Raw genomic sequence first — 17,511 nt, 5'->3', positions numbered from 1 at the left:
TCAGGATGTTTGTCCATAATCTTCTTCAGTTCTTTCAATATATGCTAGTTTAATGGATTTAATAATTACTGCTTAATTAATCAAACCAAGTATACAGACATTGGCTAGATCCAGGAGATTGATTAGTTCATGAAATATCACTTATCCTGCCAGAGCAAGAAAAATTAAAATATCAATATTACAGGGAGGCAATGCTTGTCCCTTAAGGACAGGCTGTTTTGTTGCTGAACCCAAGTGAATTAAAGGACAAGATTTTGGAATAATTTTATTTGCATTCGCTTACTATCGCAATCGCCTTACACAAAACAATAAAAAACTATCACATTAATACATCAAATCACTAACCGTCACATATACGCCACGTAGCACGACTATGACAATCAGTGGCGGAGCCACACTGAAATTTTAGGCCCAAACAATTTTTTTATTTTTATTTTTAATTAACAGGGAGGTAGAATAAAAGCATGATTTAATTCACATGAGTTTTATTTTTAAGCCCAAATCCATGATTTTGTTTTATAGTTTTATCATCATTAAATTCATGACCAAAACACAATGTTCGACATGGGTTAAATAAGGGGCGGACCCAGACCTTTAATATTGTGGGGTTAAAATTTTAAAAATATTTTTTTTAACAACATAATATCAATAAAAATAAGTTTATATGTATTTTGACAATTTGAAAACGTCATATAATTAAATCATTATTAATATTATTAAATAAATTTTGCTATTTATAAAGTTTCGTTTATCATTTCATTGGCAAATGCTGAACTAACATTGAGTAAATTAAATAGAATATAGAAATTAAATGAATTGAAATAAAATTCAAATTTAGTTCAGGAAGTAAATGAAATTCAAATTTAAAGCAAATATAATTTGAAAGTAATTCAAATTGCATTTAATCTGTAACGATCCTAAAAAATTTACGTCATATTTCATGTAAGGCTTCCGAATGAAACAATATAAATTATATTGAAAAATTTATTGTGAAAAAATAATAATTAATTGAATTTTTTAAAAGAAAAAACGAGTTAGACGTCTTTTTTGAAGCGTACGTTTTATACATATTTAACTATTTTCGATATCCGTTTGGACCATTCGATATGAAAACGATGTAGTTTTCGAAACAAATTTTTACATGGTATAGACGATTTGTGGATTCAGATAGCACATGATCGCAAACGAATTTTTAAAGTTCGGATATTATCGAAATTCTCAAAATACTAGTTTCAAACGCCCTACTTTAACATGTCATAACTTTTGCTATAGTTGACCACTTCGCATGCCATTAATGAGTGAAAAATTAAGCCATGAGCACTTCGAAATGGTATTAAGAATGCAATATTTTGACTTCATTTGACATCTCGACAAGTGTATCAAAATAGATTGTTAAAAAAACAAAAACAAAACAAAACAACAGGGGCAAAATTTTGTGGGGGTCATTTGACCCCACATGACCCTATGTGGGTCCGCCCCTGGATTAAATTATGCCCGCACTGAAAATATTTCCTGGCTCCGCCCCTAATGGCAATGAACGACTGCAAATAACATTACTCAGATTTTGTAAGCGTTTATAGCGAAGAAAGTCTCTCAATAAAATTTCTCGAGCGTCCATGCCATTTCTCAAGTGATCTCACATGTTCATGATTTAGAACATTCCGATAAGTAGGTTTAAGCAATAGTGTATCACAAATTAATAGCAAAGTTGGCTTGAGCTAAATGCACCAAACATGCCCCGGAGGTCGTGCTATATATCAATTAACTTTGGTCGAAGTTGAAGACATTTTGTTCAAGGTTACATCTCATAACAGGCTTGACAATAATAATGAAGTGGACACGACAGTTTATCAACGTTTGTACACTATGATCTTGCTACTGATATAAATGAACCACCAACAAATATCTATTTACTCCTTGTTCCCATAAATTTTGAAATTTGTTATTTCTATTATATCATGTATGTGTTGTTCATTTTTATTGATAATTGGCTTTAACTGGTTTTATTTTTAATTCGGAATAACATTTTTAAGTTTGTTGGTTAAATTTTAGAGAAATGCTACAGAAATAGGCTAAGAAATAGGGTTAAAAACAGGCTACACACGTGTCGATGCCTAATTGGAGAGTTTGAAATTTTTTTTTAAAAAATCATTCAACAACTTGCTGCCACATCAGTCTATTTTTTGTTCCTTGTTTTTGAGTCTGGCTGTTTATCATTTTTCTAAATTTTATAAGAATTTTTGAGGAATCCTTTTTGTAGCATTTATTTTTTAGTTATAAATAAATAAATAAATATTTTCTTAATTTTTCTTGGCATGATCCAATATACAAAAATGATGGAATTCCTACGGAATAAAATAGTGTAGAACCTGCACATATTTGACTAAGAGTTTATACAATGAATTATTATTTAACGTTTGAGATCGCATACATACAAATGCTTCATTGATATATTAATAATGATGTCGTTATGCAACATTGTTGAAGTATGAAAATCAATAATTATATAATATTTAATATCCGCGATTGGTTATTGTCATGTTTCAAAACTTTTTTACTTGAGATATGTCCTCACTGTCCTAAATTCCTGACTTCACGCATGTATAATATAAGAATAATACTATGTGTACATCTTAGTCTTACACCCACCTCGCATGGAGGGAGAGCCCACACATATTTTATTGTGTGTGAACCCCCCATGTGAAAAGAATGTAAGGCTACACATAGCATTGCTCATAATATAATCCCGTTTACTTCTTTTCTGTGCATATTAAGCTAAGTTTAACAAAATCATTTATTACTATCAGTGAGTAAGTAAGTTCTAAAATATATATTTGTATTAATTAAAGTTAAAAATGAGTTATTTCAAAAAGTATTTTGTTCGCATTTTTACGTTCATTATTTTCTAAAATATAATTGATAAATTTGTGATCTTTTCTGATGTATACTTGTGTACCGGTACTTTTTCTTAGAGAGAAAATTAGTTATAAAATTAAAATATTATCCATACCATCATTGAAGAGCATATTAGATGTAAGAATTGGCAAGCCGATTAGCTTTTACAATCAAAGCCTGTGCATTGTCATGTTTATACGTATTCAAACCATTTTTTACATATACATTTCGTGAGATACACAAGTAATAATCACCTACCACCACTAATTTTTATCTATTTCTTCAAATTTCACCAACTAACGAGGTTACAAACATCCATAAAACAGGTTAGCCTTTCTCTTGGCTAAATGATTTGTAGGTCTTTCGCGATCAAGCAACAATAAAACCGACCTCTTTAGGAATGGTCACACAAAATATTGCATATGCATAGGCCGCGACCATTGGACACCACCAAAATCTCAAAAATGTAGTCTATGAAAAATTGATTCGATGATCTATACTTAAACTAAAGGCAAAAGGGTATTGCTATCTGAATAAAAATTTTATTTAACAGTCGTGATCAGTCCTCTTGAAGTTAAATTCGAAGCTCAAGAATCGTACACATGTACTGATGTACAAGCACAACTTAAGTTGAACATCAGATAATATCCTCTACAAAAATAAATTTCTTAAAAGCAAGAGACCATCATGACTATAGTATCGACAAAAATAAGAAAAAACTACCCTTAAAAGATACAAGAGCTCAATTCATGAGAATGGACAACAAAGGTTTCTGTTAAGATCTTTGGATCAAGATTGAGACAAAGCCGAAACTATTGACCTAGAAACTAATCAGATGCACAACTTTTCAGCTCTACCTTCGACAAAAATTACAGATACACCATCTCAGAATGATGAACACAACAGTAACTGCCTCGGTTATAGTCATCGTATAAACAGCCTCTTCCCTCTATTTTGATAGCCATTAAAGACTTGCAAATCAATATGAATACCAGTACATACCTTTGGCATCATCATTTGCAACTGGAGCATGCCATAAAGATCTACTTATATGGAGCAAATAAGATAGAGGAATTGTGGCCACCAAATCCAAATGAATTAGATAATGCCACCTTAACGTCCAGTCTTTCTTTCTTTGATCCCACCAGCACGCTTGTGTCCTGAATTAACGTGCGAATCATCAGTAAATGCTATATGGTCGGCTCAATTTTACAACATAAACCTACACTAGCCAAACCAAGGAACCAGTAACTCTGTAAAATGAATCATATCAACAAGTACAGTTGCAATTTTGTGTCATTCTGATTAGAAGTAAAAAATGCATCCAAAATGAAGAATGATTTGACTGTCCGACTCATTCATGTTTGCATCCTTTTAGCTCTACCAATGCTCCTGATCTATACAATGTTCCATGTGCTAATAGGAATGTTCTACCATTTAAGCCATGTTAAATTAGTTCTTTCCAAGTGAATGACTGGCAAAAACATTGCAACAAACTGTAATAACAATATTCCCTGCACATTAAATTATTGAAAGAATGAAACAAAAAAGCATACCACACCATCATCTGGAGTCTCAAGATTGATATTTGGATGAACCCAGCCTGTCCTTATCGCCTACAAAGAGACAAAGTTCAGTAAAATAGTCATCCACAAAGCCAAATCTACTTCACAGGTCTCATTAACAACACATACAAGATAAGTGCGCCCTTAGTTATTGAGAACCATAAACAAGAAGTTTGCAACAATCAAACACATGCAATGTCCCATAGGGATCAGTGCAAATTATGACCTTGGCTCATTTTGATATAATAATTTCAATGGATAAAGAAATTGTACAATCAAAATAGCTGTATTCATTTGACTCCCACTTACTAGAACCACATTACCTTATATAAACAGGACATTTGAAGGAACAGAACCAGAACAAGCACTTATATTCGCAGGGACATTTGAAGGAACAGGCTGGCAGAATGGCAACAACAATAATAAGGCTTCAGCTTGTACAGTATACTGATTCAAAATGTTTATACTTCCTAGAAGACACAAAAGGAACCTATGTTTCGGGAAACGGAAGATGGGAGCTAATTACCAAATCCTCGAATACGTGGCTGATTCTTCACCATAACCTGACTGACCTTGATGTGGATGGTTATGGTCTCTGTGAAACTCTCTCTTATACGAACAAGTGAAGAGCATAAAGGAGAGAGTAGTTGGGGAGATGGATAAATCAACAACTTTTGGGGATTACTGTCAGGGTGCAATGCAAAACGCAAATACACCTAGTACCATGAAGATAGAGCCTTAAAAAGGTTTTTATGCAAATGCCTGATTCAAATATATACAGTTATTTTCTAGTGGCTTCTGCAAACAAAATAAGCATGCCAAGAACCTGCACAGTTGCAACAGCCTCCACAGCACCAGCTGCTCCAAGCAGGTGACCAATCATAGATTTTGTGGAGTTCACTCGTAACTGCAAACACATAGAACAACTCATAAGTTTCATCAACCTAAGAAAATAAAGTATAACTACTGTGCAGATATGAAAAGAACTCGTCACTATTTGGAAACCTCTTGATTCTGCCCAAAACAACGGACAAGAGCTTGATACTCCTTGATATCACCGGCTGGGGTGGATGTCGCATGTGCATTTATATAGTTTACATCCTCTTTGGGTACTCCCGATTGAGCTAGAGCCTTCTCTATGCAGAGAATGAGACCGGTTCCTGCTTATATGAGTGCTCAGAGAGTTAAAATTGCATCTCGGTAAATTGCAATAAACAACATCTGTCATTTTCTTTGGTTCGTGGATAAAGAGCATGAGGACTGAACTTGGTCAAAATAATTGAATAGTAAGAAGATCAACACTATTAGAATAATTACAGTGCAGCAACAATATATTTGAAAAAAGAATGATATGCTTCACTAATTGAATAGTAAGAAGATCAACACTATTAGAATAATTACAGTGCAGCAACAATATATTTGAAAAAAGAATGATATGCTTCACCACTTATGGGCATGAAAAGAATAGGCGGTTAGAGAAAAACAAATCATAAATCTTATTTTCCATCTAACATATTTGTTTCTTTTGATATTTGAATAGCAAAATACTGTAATCCAAGATTTTCACTATATGGTGAAAAATCAATGTCAAACTCTTGAAAATGAAATCAGGTTATCATAATTCTTTTCTTAAAGAGTTTTTTACTAGAAAATGAAATAATATATCACACCACTGGCATTGATACAACTCAACACAAGAAGATTGTGCAGAGAAAAAAAGGTATTTAGTGTGTGTGGCTGGAGAAATTATGTTAACCGACTCAAAATTTTTTGGAAAAAGCCATTTTCGCAGTTTTATACCTTGTTCTTCAGCAAAAACCCTGTAAAGGAAATCCCAGCAATAATCCAGACTCTACACTCATAAATCAACCGATTCTACCATGTCGAACGGTCAAAAATCTTTGACATACCAAGAGAAACTCCTAAGGAGTTGATGCGGACATCATCCTTCATCAGGCCCTTTGTTTGGGCCATTTTATCTTCCATTTATTTATGTTTTATTGGGTTTGTATATGGGTTTGGCCCAAGTCCTCAAATTAGGTTTATTAGTTTGTTATTTATATGGTTGTAATGAATTGAAGAACTCAGTTGATGAAGATGAAGAATTGAATGAAAATTAGCATTGCTTTCTCGTGCCTTCCCCTCTTGTTTCTCTTCTCCTCTGGTCTTCTCCCTCCATTCTCTCTGCTTCTTCCCCTTTCTTGCTGCTTATTTCTTCCTGTCCTTCTAACTTTGTTATTTCTTGATTAGTATATTGATTCTACATCAACTTGGTATCAGAGCCAAACATGGTTTCCCTTCATCAGATTGCTAATTAATTTTGAGTTCTAGACCATCATGGAGACCATACACTTCCAGGAAATTCTTAATCTGAAGACAGTGTTGAAAAGAGGATCTGGCTTTTTTGTTTCACTCAAAGATTTTAGACTCAAGCCAGTCACCTGCTAAATCTACACCATCTCACAATTTTACCTGTTGGCTCACTTTCTCAAAACACTGCCTCCCTTCATCAAAAAAACTTGTGCTGCGTATGGTTGACCGTTGCCACCATAATCTGAAAACAGTCCCAAAATCCATTACTGCTGCTGTAACACCACCACCCAACCGCCTTCTACAACTGCCAATGCCCATTAACATGCAATCATCCCTAACAGCTAAACCCATGAACCTTCAGCCCACTCTCCAATTATAAATGTAAAATCCATATACACAAAACCAACAACACAGCCAATCCTCTAACCAACTTCCTCACGTCCCAATAACCAACCATTAACCCAATCACTGAGCCCATGCTATTTATCATGCCTGTAGCCCAACTTAATCCCCAAAATCACCAGGCCCATTACCCCAGTTAATCATCACTTAACTCACTCAATCTAGCCCATTACTCAGCCCAAATTACAACAACATTCCCACCAGAAACCGTAATCACTTCTGCCTGGTTCCGCCACTGCCGACAACCTTTACTTAATGGCATCCCACATAATCCCACCACCCTGAACTTACCGCAATCAACCCAAGCCACATAACTTTCATTAACCATGATGTCTCAAACTCCAAGATAGTAACTGGCGAAAACTTCACTATAATCAGTAACTTTTCTTTTCATCCAAAAAAATAAAAATAAAACTAAATAAATAAAAATCGCAACTATAAGTTCGAGAACGCCAATTCCCGCCAGTCACGCCCACCAGCAGTGTTCACAATCACAATCCAATTTGTCGCCTTCATCAACCCGTTCTACATCAAACGCCACCGCCATTGCTCAATCCAACCACAAATCGCACCCCACTCTATTCCAAAAACGAAAACACCCACCCTACCACCTCAAGTTCCGTCGCCTCCAATTTTGAGCAACTCACAATGCCCCGAAACATCTACCTCACGATCATCGTCTCCAATTGTAACCACCACCGCAGCCACACCAACCGCCAATCACCTTCACAACGTCAAAGCCCATAATCACTGCAGTCACTACCTACAACCACTCATCCTTACAGTGACGCCATCCACAATCACCTCAGCCATCGACACCTCACCTCCACTCGATCCCCAATTTGCCATCACACAGATTGGGCTAGAGAGAACAGTCAGCACATGGTTTTTTTAGATTGGGCTGTGCTTTAGTTAATATTATGGGCTTGGAATTGTNTTGATATTTGAATAGCAAAATACTGTAATCCAAGATTTTCACTATATGGTGAAAAATCAATGTCAAACTCTTGAAAATGAAATGAGGTTATCATAATTCTTTTCTTAAAGAGTTTTTTACTAGAAAATGAAATAATATATCACTCCACTGGCATTGATACAACTCAACACAAGAAGATTGTGCAGAGAAAAAAAGGTATTTAGTGTGTGTGGCTGGAGAAATTATGTTAACCGACTCAAAATTTTTTGGAAAAAGCCATTTTCGCAGTTTTATACCTTGTTCTTCAGCAAAAACCCTGTAAAGGAAATCCCAGCAATAATCCAGACTCTACACTCATAAATCAACCGATTCTACCATGTCAAACGGTCAAAAATCTTTGACATACCAAGAGAAACTCCTAAGGAGTTGATGCGGACATCATCCTTCATCAGGCCCTTTATTTGGGCCATTTTATCTTCCATTTTTTATGTTTTATTGGGTTTGTATATGGGTTTGGCCCAAGTCCTCAAATTAGGTTTATTAGTTTGTTATTTATATGGTTGTAATGAATTGAAGAACTCAGTTGATGAAGATGAAGAATTGAATGAAAATTAGCATTGCTTTCTCGTGCCTTCCCCTCTTGTTTCTCTTCTCCTCTGGTCTTCTCCCTCCATTCTCTCTGCTTCTTCCCCTTTCTTGCTGCTTATTTCTTCCTGTCCTTCTAACTTTGTTATTTCTTGATTAGTATATTGATTCTACATCAACTTGGTATCAGAGCCAAACATGGTTTCCCTTCATCAGATTGCTAATTAATTTTGAGTTCTAGACCATCATGGAGACCATACACTTCCAGGAAATTCTTAATCTGAAGGCAGTGTTGAAAAGAGGATCTGGCTTTTTTGTTTCAGTCAAAGATTTTAGACTCAAGCCAGTCACCTGCTAAATCTACACCATCTCACAATTTTACCTGTTGGCTCACTTTCTCAAAACACTGCCTCCCTTCATCAAAAAAACTTGTGCTGCGTATGGTTGACCGTTGCCACCATAATCTGAAAACAGTCCCAAAATCCATTACTGCTGCTGTAACACCACCACCCAACCGCCTTCTACAACTGCCAATGCCCATTAACATGCAATCATCCCTAACAGCTAAACCCATGAACCTTCAGCCCACTCTCCAATTATAAATGTAAAATCCATATACACAAAACCAACAACACAGCCAATCCTCTAACCAACTTCCTCACGTCCCAATAACCAACCATTAACCCAATCACTGAGCCCATGCTATTTATCATGCCTGTAGCCCAACTTAATCCCCAAAATCACCAGGCCCATTACCCCAGTTAATCATCACTTAACTCACTCAATCTAACCCATTACTCGGCCTAAATTACAACAACATTCCCACCAGAAACCGTAATCACTTCTGCCTGGTTCTGCCACCGCCGACAACCTTTACTTAATGGCATCCCACATAATCCCACCACCCTGAACTTACCGCAATCAACCCAAGCCACATAACTTCCATTAACCATGATGTCTCAAACTCCAAGATAGTAACTGGCGAAAACTTCACTATAATCAGTAACTTTTCTTTTCATCCAAAAAAATAAAAATAAAACTAAATAAATAAAAATCGCGACTATAAGTTCGAGAACGCCAATTCCCGCCAGTCACGCCCACCAGCAGTGTTCACAATCACAATCCAATTTGTCGCCTTCATCAACCCGTTCTACATCAAACGCCACCGCCATTGCTCAATCCAACCACAAATCGCACCCCACTCTATTCCAAAAACGAAAACACCCACCCTACCACCTCAAGTTCCGTCGCCTCCAATTTTGAGCAACTCGCAATGCCCCGAAACATCTACCTCACGATCATCGTCTCCAATTGTAACCACCACCGCAGCCACACCAACCGCCAATCACCTTCACAACGTCGAAGCCCATAATCACTGCAGTCACTACCTACAACCACTCATCCTTACAGTGACGCCATCCATAATCACCTCAGCCATCGACACCTCACCTCCACTCGATCCCCAATTTGCCATCACGCAGATTGGGCTAGAGAGAACAGTCAGCACATGGTTTTTTTAGATTGGGCTGTGCTTTAGTTAATATTATGGGCTTGGAATTGTGTGCCGCTTGGACGATTCAGTTGTCACTTTGCCACCATTGTCGTATCTATCTTGAGATTCATGATTAAGGCACTGTTTGACTCTTTTGGATCTCATAATATTTGTTTCCTAAGCGGGCCCATTCGAGCCTTCAATGTTTCAATATTTTGTCTCTACAAGCTAGCCTTCGGTGCTAACTTTAATTACTCCTCATCATACACAATCACGTGAAGATTTTGGAAATTAGTTGCATGAGCATTTACTATTTGGAGATCAATATCAGTATTTGATTAAAAAGAGAGATCGTCCTCCTAGGATAGATCATAGCTTTGAGGATAAGTTGTAGCTTTCACTATTATCAACTGTTGAATTTCGATACTTGGTTCATCAGAAAGATCGTTCCCTATGGCATGACTTGCATTTTGAGTATCAGCTTGACTGCAGCTTTTTATGATTTACCTACTCGACAGGGTCAAGTCCCACCCCGGGAGAGTTGATACGGACATCATCCTTCATCAAGCCCTTTGTGTGGGCCATTTTATCTTCCATTTATTTATGTTTTATTGGGCTTGTATATGGGTTTGGCCCAAGCCCTCAAATTAGGTTTATTATTTTGTTATTTCTATGGTTGTAGTGCTTCGTCGAGTCCTACAGAGATGCAAAGAATACAAGCTGAAGATAAACCCGATTAAGTGTGCCTTCGGAGTAATTGAAGAACTCAGTTAATGAAGATGAAGAATTGAATGAAAATTAGCATTGCTTTCTCCGCCTTCCCCTCTTGTTCTCTTCTCCTCCGGTCTTCTCCCTCCATTCTCTCTGTTTCTTCCCCTTTCTTGCTGCCTATTTCTTCCTGTCCTTCTAACTTTGTTATTTCTTGATTAGTATATTGATTCTACATCAGGAATGCCTTCCAATTCTTAATACTTTTAGACAATGAGGGGCATAAGGTTTTGTAGAGTTCAATTAGTTGTTGCCAGTCATGACAATGACAAAATATCACTATGTTTAAGTGATCATTAGTTTAGTCACAGAGGAAGAGTGGACAGTATGCATAACTAGGGAAAGACCACTCTCATATTTGAATAGTGAATATCATTACTGCTAGCCAGTGCACTCCAACAAGATATTGACAATCAGAAATACTTACATTATACACACGATAGAAAGTTCAATGTGGACTTGAGAATTCAATCCTAATATCCTTATCTTTAAAATAAATATTAGGTTGTCATATTTGCAAACTAAGAATATCAATTTATCTGAACTTTGCAAATGAATTATTGGGCAATAAGAAAATAGGGATATTACCTTCTGGATGAGGCTCTGTCATGTGATAAGCATCACAAGTGAAACTTCCACCAAGAAACTCAGCATATATATCTGCACCTCTTTTCTGCTTATCCAGAAATTAAATGGAAAAGAATTTGGAGGATAAATTTGCCTACAACAAGTTCATATCCAAACTGAAGAGAAAAAAGCATTCTTACAAATTGGGATTGTAGAATACCTTGGCATGTTCAAGTTCTTCCAGAAGCAATACTCCAGCCCCTTCTCCCATAACAAATCCATCACGCTTCTGTCAAAGTTCAATAACTCAATTATAGGGGAAGTTGCTACTCTAAACCAAGCAGGTATCCCCAGGCTTCAACTAGCTCTTCCATCGTCAGTAATTCTAAAAGTCTACAGCTAAGGGTTTTCAGTACAATTGTTCTTTCACTATTAGACTACTAGTAAAATAAGAAAATTAGACCGTTATTAGTTGAAAATCAAATAATGGTTGACAAATATGAAATCAGAACTTCCAAACCATAAATCGCACACAAAAAAAACCCTTCATCAAAAGCCTATTTAAGAAGATACAAACAATACATTTAGGATGCTCGAGATCCATTCAGTTGAGTGAAAGACCATATAGCAAGAACAAGCATTTCTCTCTTTGAAATCAGACTAAATATCAATTTTAAAATTAGCACTGGTGGAATGAATTTTCTGATCCGAGAAATTGTAAGGAGGCAAGATAGAGAGTATTACACTATCCCAGGGACGTGAAGCTTTGGTAGGATCACAATTTCTCTGCGAAAGTGCTCTGCATGCCACAAAGCCTCCCAATCCTGAACCAAAATTTATTACTTGGAAAATGAAAATTTCTGGTCCATGAAATGATATAAATCTAGGACAAGTCATATACCAATTGGTATGATTGCTGCATCTGAGCCACCACAAAGCATCATGTCCTGGAAAATCCCAAAAGTATCAGGAAACATGACAGTCAACTGTAAGAAGTTTAATTTTGGGCACTTATAAGTTGATTCATCAGTTATGAAACAAATTAGAAATGGTACAGTGAGCTCCTTCAATGAAAGAGAATGAAACTTACAGCTTCACCTCTAATTATGTGGTTAGCAGCATTCAGTATACAGAAGTTGCTTGTTGCACAAGCAGTCGAAATTGAGTAATTTGGGCCCATCCATCCCTGTAGAATAGTAATAATTAAATCTCAGAAGGATGTCAACGGTTTATTGATTGCTCAAGTTGCAATGGTTAAAAAGGGAACTTCTTTAACCAGATCTATGGCAAGCATGGCAGAGCCCATATTGGTAGTTGCAAAAGGTACACAAAATGGATTCATCTTCCTATATGAGATACGCAGAGCTTCAATTCCGTCATAGAAAACCTGTTCAAATAACAAAGCAACTCAGAAGCGGTTAAAAAGAAAACAAGTTATTGAGACAATTAAAAGAATCTCTCCACAAAATCATTAGAAAGGCGTACTATAAATAATAAGTTCTTTTATAGTATAATTGCACGATTAATTTTGATTTAAAAGGATTATGTGAAACCCCCCTCTCCCAAATTCCAAGTACGTAGGCTCTTGGATGAGGACACTAAAACCTGCTAACACACTTCCAAAAAGCTGTAAGGAGATTTGACTGTGTGCATGATGAAAAAACAATAATTTTATTATCAATTCCAAGATATGACCAATTGGCAAAGGTTCAAACGTATAATTCAAAAGAAAGAGATGCCTATGCAGCTTCTACACCTATATTACCATACACACAACATCAGAACCAAATAGCATCAGGTATTACAAATTATTACATTTCCAGCTCCAACAGTGCAACTTTGAAGTTATATGAACAGTGGAACCTTTATTTAGATAAATATCCATTTGATTACAATATTTCTTCCATTTTTCTTTTTAATGTGCCAAGTAATCACAATCCGCATTTAATCCAATTTATTATTTGTGTATCAATATTTTCCTTTTTATTTTTTGTTTTGTGTTAGGCATCACATTCTCTAAAAGAATCAAACTTACCTTCATCCCACCCATAGCTGAGCCGATCAAAACTCCGCATCTAGATTTATTTAATCCATTCATCACATCCTCTGTAATTCCTCCATCGGCCAAAGCCTTCTTGCCTGCTGTGAGCATGTAAAGCATGAACTTATCCATTCTTTTAGAAAATTTGGGTGCAACCCAACCATCTGTTGAGAAGGACTTGATCTCTCCAGCAATTCTCTGTGATAAGAAAAACCTTAGAGTAGACATCGAAATCAGTTTCCTCTAAAAAAACTAAAGGGATATCACAGGATGACATACTGTTGGAAACTGGGAACAATCGAAGGCCTCTATCTCACTAATGCCACTAACACCTTCGAGTAGGTTGCTGTAAAATACATCGGGATCATGACCAAGTGGTGTCTCCAAGCCCATACCTGTTACAACCACTCGCCTTTGATTGGTTGGAGGTTTCTTCTCGGGTGCTACTTTCATGGATGGTTGCACAGGTATGGCCACTGCTTCTCCTATAACTTATGTGAGAGCCAGTGAGTTCAAAATACAACTGAATAACCCAATAACAAGAATCCAGACTATTAGGTAGTCAAAATTCATAAAAATGGATGAATTTCAGTTTAACATATCAGTTACAATTTATGAAATTCAAGGCCCTGAAGGTAAGGTATCCATGTGACCAATCAATTCTCTTAAATTAAAATTGACACTGGCTCAGTAAGTCACAACATGGTGAACCACCCATAGATCCAGAGGCAGCCCTAAGGGTACGCAAGTTGAGCGACCGCACAAGGCCTCAAAATCGTAGGGGCACCAAATTATTATTTTTTTATAGTTGTATATTTATTTATAATTAAATATTTAAAATATAAAATTTTTATTATTATGCATAAAATATTAAAATTAAGAATAACGTGACTAACTAATTATAATTTCCTTGAATATAATATTCTTAAATAATATTCCTACCTTAAATAATGTGAGGGAAAAGGGTAAGTCAAAAAGATATCAGGCTAGCCAAAGAACTAAGAGAAAAAAGAAAAATTGAGCAACCGACTTTTCCAATCGTCTTTTTGGAGAAAAGAATTAAAGAAACAAATCATCTTTTTCAATTGCCTCAAAGATAATTGAGGCAGAGAAAAGAGAAACCAATTATTTCTTTTATATAGTAGATGAAAATGCTTCTGTAGATGATGCACAATCACATGAAGATTCTTTCAGAACCAATTATTTCTTTATATAGTAGATCAAGCAATTGGATCACTTGAACGAAGGTTTGATCAATTCAATTCATATGCAAAAAAATTTGGATTTCTATTTTCTTCTAACAAGTTAAACTCATTGGATGATGCTAATTTGAAAGCATGTTGTGATCATCTTGATATTGTTTTAAGATATGTAAATTTTTGCAATCTTGATGGCGAAGATTTATTTCAAGAGTTAAAAGTTTTGCGAAATCTTTTACCAAAAGAAATAAAGATGGCTTTTGATATATTGACTTATTTAAAAAGATTGGATTGCTTTTCGAATACATGTATTGCTTATAGGATATTATTGACAATTTCTATTACTGTTGCATTTGTTAAAAGAAGTTTTTCAAAATTGAAGTTCTTAAAATTTTATTTGCGATCAATCATGTTACAAGAACGATTGAATGAATTCGTTTTGATATATATTGAGCAAGACTTTCTAGAAAATATTGATTACAAAAGTTTAATTAGTGAGTTTGTTTCTAAAAACGCGAGAAGAAATATTTTTACATGATTTGCTGCATTTCAAGCTTTACACTTGATATATGTATTTTTTCAATGTTTGCTTATATGGAATTGCATGAAAAGGCTAGTGGCTTGGATGGTTCTTTGTTGATGACATATGAATTTTGATGAAGTTCGAGAGATGCTTTTAAGCTTTATTTATGTTTTTCTTGTTGATGTATGTATATGTTTTAGTTACTTGAAGGGGACCATTTTAAAATCTCGCAAAGGGCATCCAAAATTTCAGGGCCGGCTCTGCATAGATCCAATGGTGTCACTTTGTAAGAAATAGAGATTGTTAGGAAAAGCAAAAGCAAGACAGTGGACAACAACTACCATGGAGGTGGACAAACCTAAAAGGATCCCTCCCTCACCCACCCTGGAAAACATAAGACAATACAGGTAACTGCAAATTAATTTCTAAGACGTGAATCTGCAATCACATGCTCAAATCCAGGGCTTATCAAATAAAGAGGGAAAACAACTTGTACGAAGATCAAGAGACTAATTTACCAGAATTACTCTCCAATCCAGAAGTTTGATTGGCAATTGGTGTTTAGTTTTGATGAAGGTGGTGTTGCATTTGAGTTTGACGATGGTACAAGAGCCATTTCTTATAGAAAAGCAAAATCAGAACCCCGAAAAACTTTCTGCTATTTTTCTTCTCTAAAATAACAGATTCGTCGAAGAATTGACTAAACTATTATAGAGTAAAAACCTGTTCATGATAATTAAATTTCTCTAAGATTTCAAGAAAATGACATTTCAGACTCCATGCCTACACAATGAACCGCCATACATCACTCAAGCTTAATTACCCATCCAACAACAAATAAACGAGCCCTGGTTCTTGAAAATCCAGTCTAGAAAAGTATGAATCCCAGAGCTAAAAATATAACCTAAGGACACATTAGATTAGAAAATAAAACTCAAGAATACAGTATAATATTCTATATAATCAAACCCATCATGAGCAACATTAAACAATAAATATAACTAATTAACCTACAACTGACTCTTACTCAAATTTTCAAACTAAGTTAAGAACAAAAGCATGATGCCATACAGTGGCCACGGCGTATTAGAAACCCAAACAAAATCCCAAACAGTCGATAAACAAAAACTCAAACTATGCTTTAAATTAAAAAATACCAGGATGGACAGCAGCAGGTTGATTGAGTTTTCTGCGTCTACGATGCAGGGGAACATTTGTCGGTCTGAAGCCGAAGAAAAAATCGGCTGTGGAAAAGTTACGACTAGAAGATTTATAGAACTGGTCGCATGGCTCAAAAGCCAAGCAAGAAGTCACGACATTCCTAATGCCAGAAAACTCCGACGCAAATTTAACCAGATCCCTCTTCCTCCGGCGCGAAGCCCATTTGCCCAACCTCGAGGACATCGATGAAGACGAAAAAAATGGATTGCCCGTGGCAGAGTCATTTTGACAAGCGACTGACATGCATGCCGCCATTAGCCACGAGCACACCACTGATGACGCCCCCATCTCAATCCTCAACGCCACAAAATTAGTATTCTTTATGTATGAATATATGTCTGTGTATCAGTGTGTTTATGGGTAGGATTCGAAACGAGGACGGTGAAGTTAGCGAGAGGAAAGAACCATCTTGATGGATTAAAACGAATCTGTGAATTCTGAAGTTACAAAAAGAGTAATAGTCAGACAAGAGAGAGCAAAAGTCAATGCCATCTTTTTGGATTTTGCACACATTTGAGAGGTCACGTTTTTTTCCTTTTTTTTATTTTTTTTATTTTTTATTTTTACACGAAAATCTGAATCGAGTCATCTTCCTCATTTGAGGCTTATATTTATTTACATTCAATCTGACGCAAAGCATCTATCACCATACATATTTGTCCATAATGTAATTTTTTTTTTTTTACACAGACAGAAAATTGCAAAGAGGTCCTTGACCTTATTTCCAATTTTCAAATCTTAATTGTGAGATCGGGTACTTCTTCGATTGAAGTAGGTTCTATAATGATATCGCTCGAACCAAAGTAGAGAAAATTCTATGAATAGGGCAGATAAAGGGTAAGATGATGAGAGGTGAAGCTGCTTAGTTTCGATTATTTGAGAAACGGCAGAATGATTGAGAAAAACTTGAGTAATTCAATTTTGATTCTTTTAAATTTAAGTTAGAAAGTTAGGCCTGAGTAGAAAATAGGAATATGATATTTTTGGGTCAATTAATTAGTTGAAAAATGAAATTAAAAAAATC

At 35.7% G+C, this 17,511-nt stretch overlaps 1 protein-coding gene across 2 annotated transcripts; it reads right to left on the bottom strand.

Moving 5' to 3' along the window:
- Positions 1-3,506: 3,506 nt before the first annotated feature.
- LOC111404022 (3-oxoacyl-[acyl-carrier-protein] synthase II, chloroplastic-like) lies at positions 3,507-16,994 on the bottom strand. 2 transcript variants are annotated; one of them, XM_023032733.1, is made up of 13 exons: positions 16,424-16,994; positions 13,824-14,035; positions 13,539-13,742; positions 12,780-12,890; positions 12,594-12,689; positions 12,405-12,450; positions 12,248-12,327; positions 11,724-11,792; positions 11,525-11,609; positions 5,466-5,620; positions 5,287-5,367; positions 4,452-4,511; positions 3,507-4,055 (listed from the first exon to the last, which is right to left on the bottom strand). In XM_023032733.1, exons 1-13 carry the CDS (start codon positions 16,773-16,775, stop codon positions 3,939-3,941), a joined length of 1,668 nt encoding a protein of 555 aa, XP_022888501.1. In that variant the 5' UTR covers positions 16,776-16,994; the 3' UTR covers positions 3,507-3,938. The 2 variants fall into 2 exon arrangements, with proteins under 2 accessions (XP_022888501.1, XP_022888503.1); XM_023032735.1 differs by having other exon boundaries at positions 13,824-14,029; positions 16,424-16,993.
- Between the last annotated feature and the right edge of the window lie 517 nt (positions 16,995-17,511).

This window comes from Olea europaea, chromosome 11 (genome assembly GCF_002742605.1).
Source record: "Olea europaea var. sylvestris chromosome 11, O_europaea_v1, whole genome shotgun sequence".
Classification (NCBI taxonomy): Eukaryota; Viridiplantae; Streptophyta; class Magnoliopsida; order Lamiales; family Oleaceae; genus Olea; species Olea europaea.
Note: the sequence above shows the minus strand (reverse complement) of the source record. Positions and strands in the feature narration are given on the sequence as shown.

Bases quoted from the DNA above. Each gene is read 5' to 3' on its own strand.
- LOC111404022 (XM_023032733.1), bottom strand. From the start codon at position 16,775: ATGGGGGCGTCATCAGTGGTGTGCTCGTGGCTAATGGCGGCATGCATG. The intron at 11,793-12,247 runs GTAATACTCTCT...GAACTTTGACAG, and splicing joins CTTCACGTCCCTGGGATAGT to AAGCGTGATGGATTTGTTAT. The intron at 4,056-4,451 runs GTATGCTTTTTT...ACGTTAATTCAG, and splicing joins AGACTCCAGATGATGGTGTG to GACACAAGCGTGCTGGTGGG.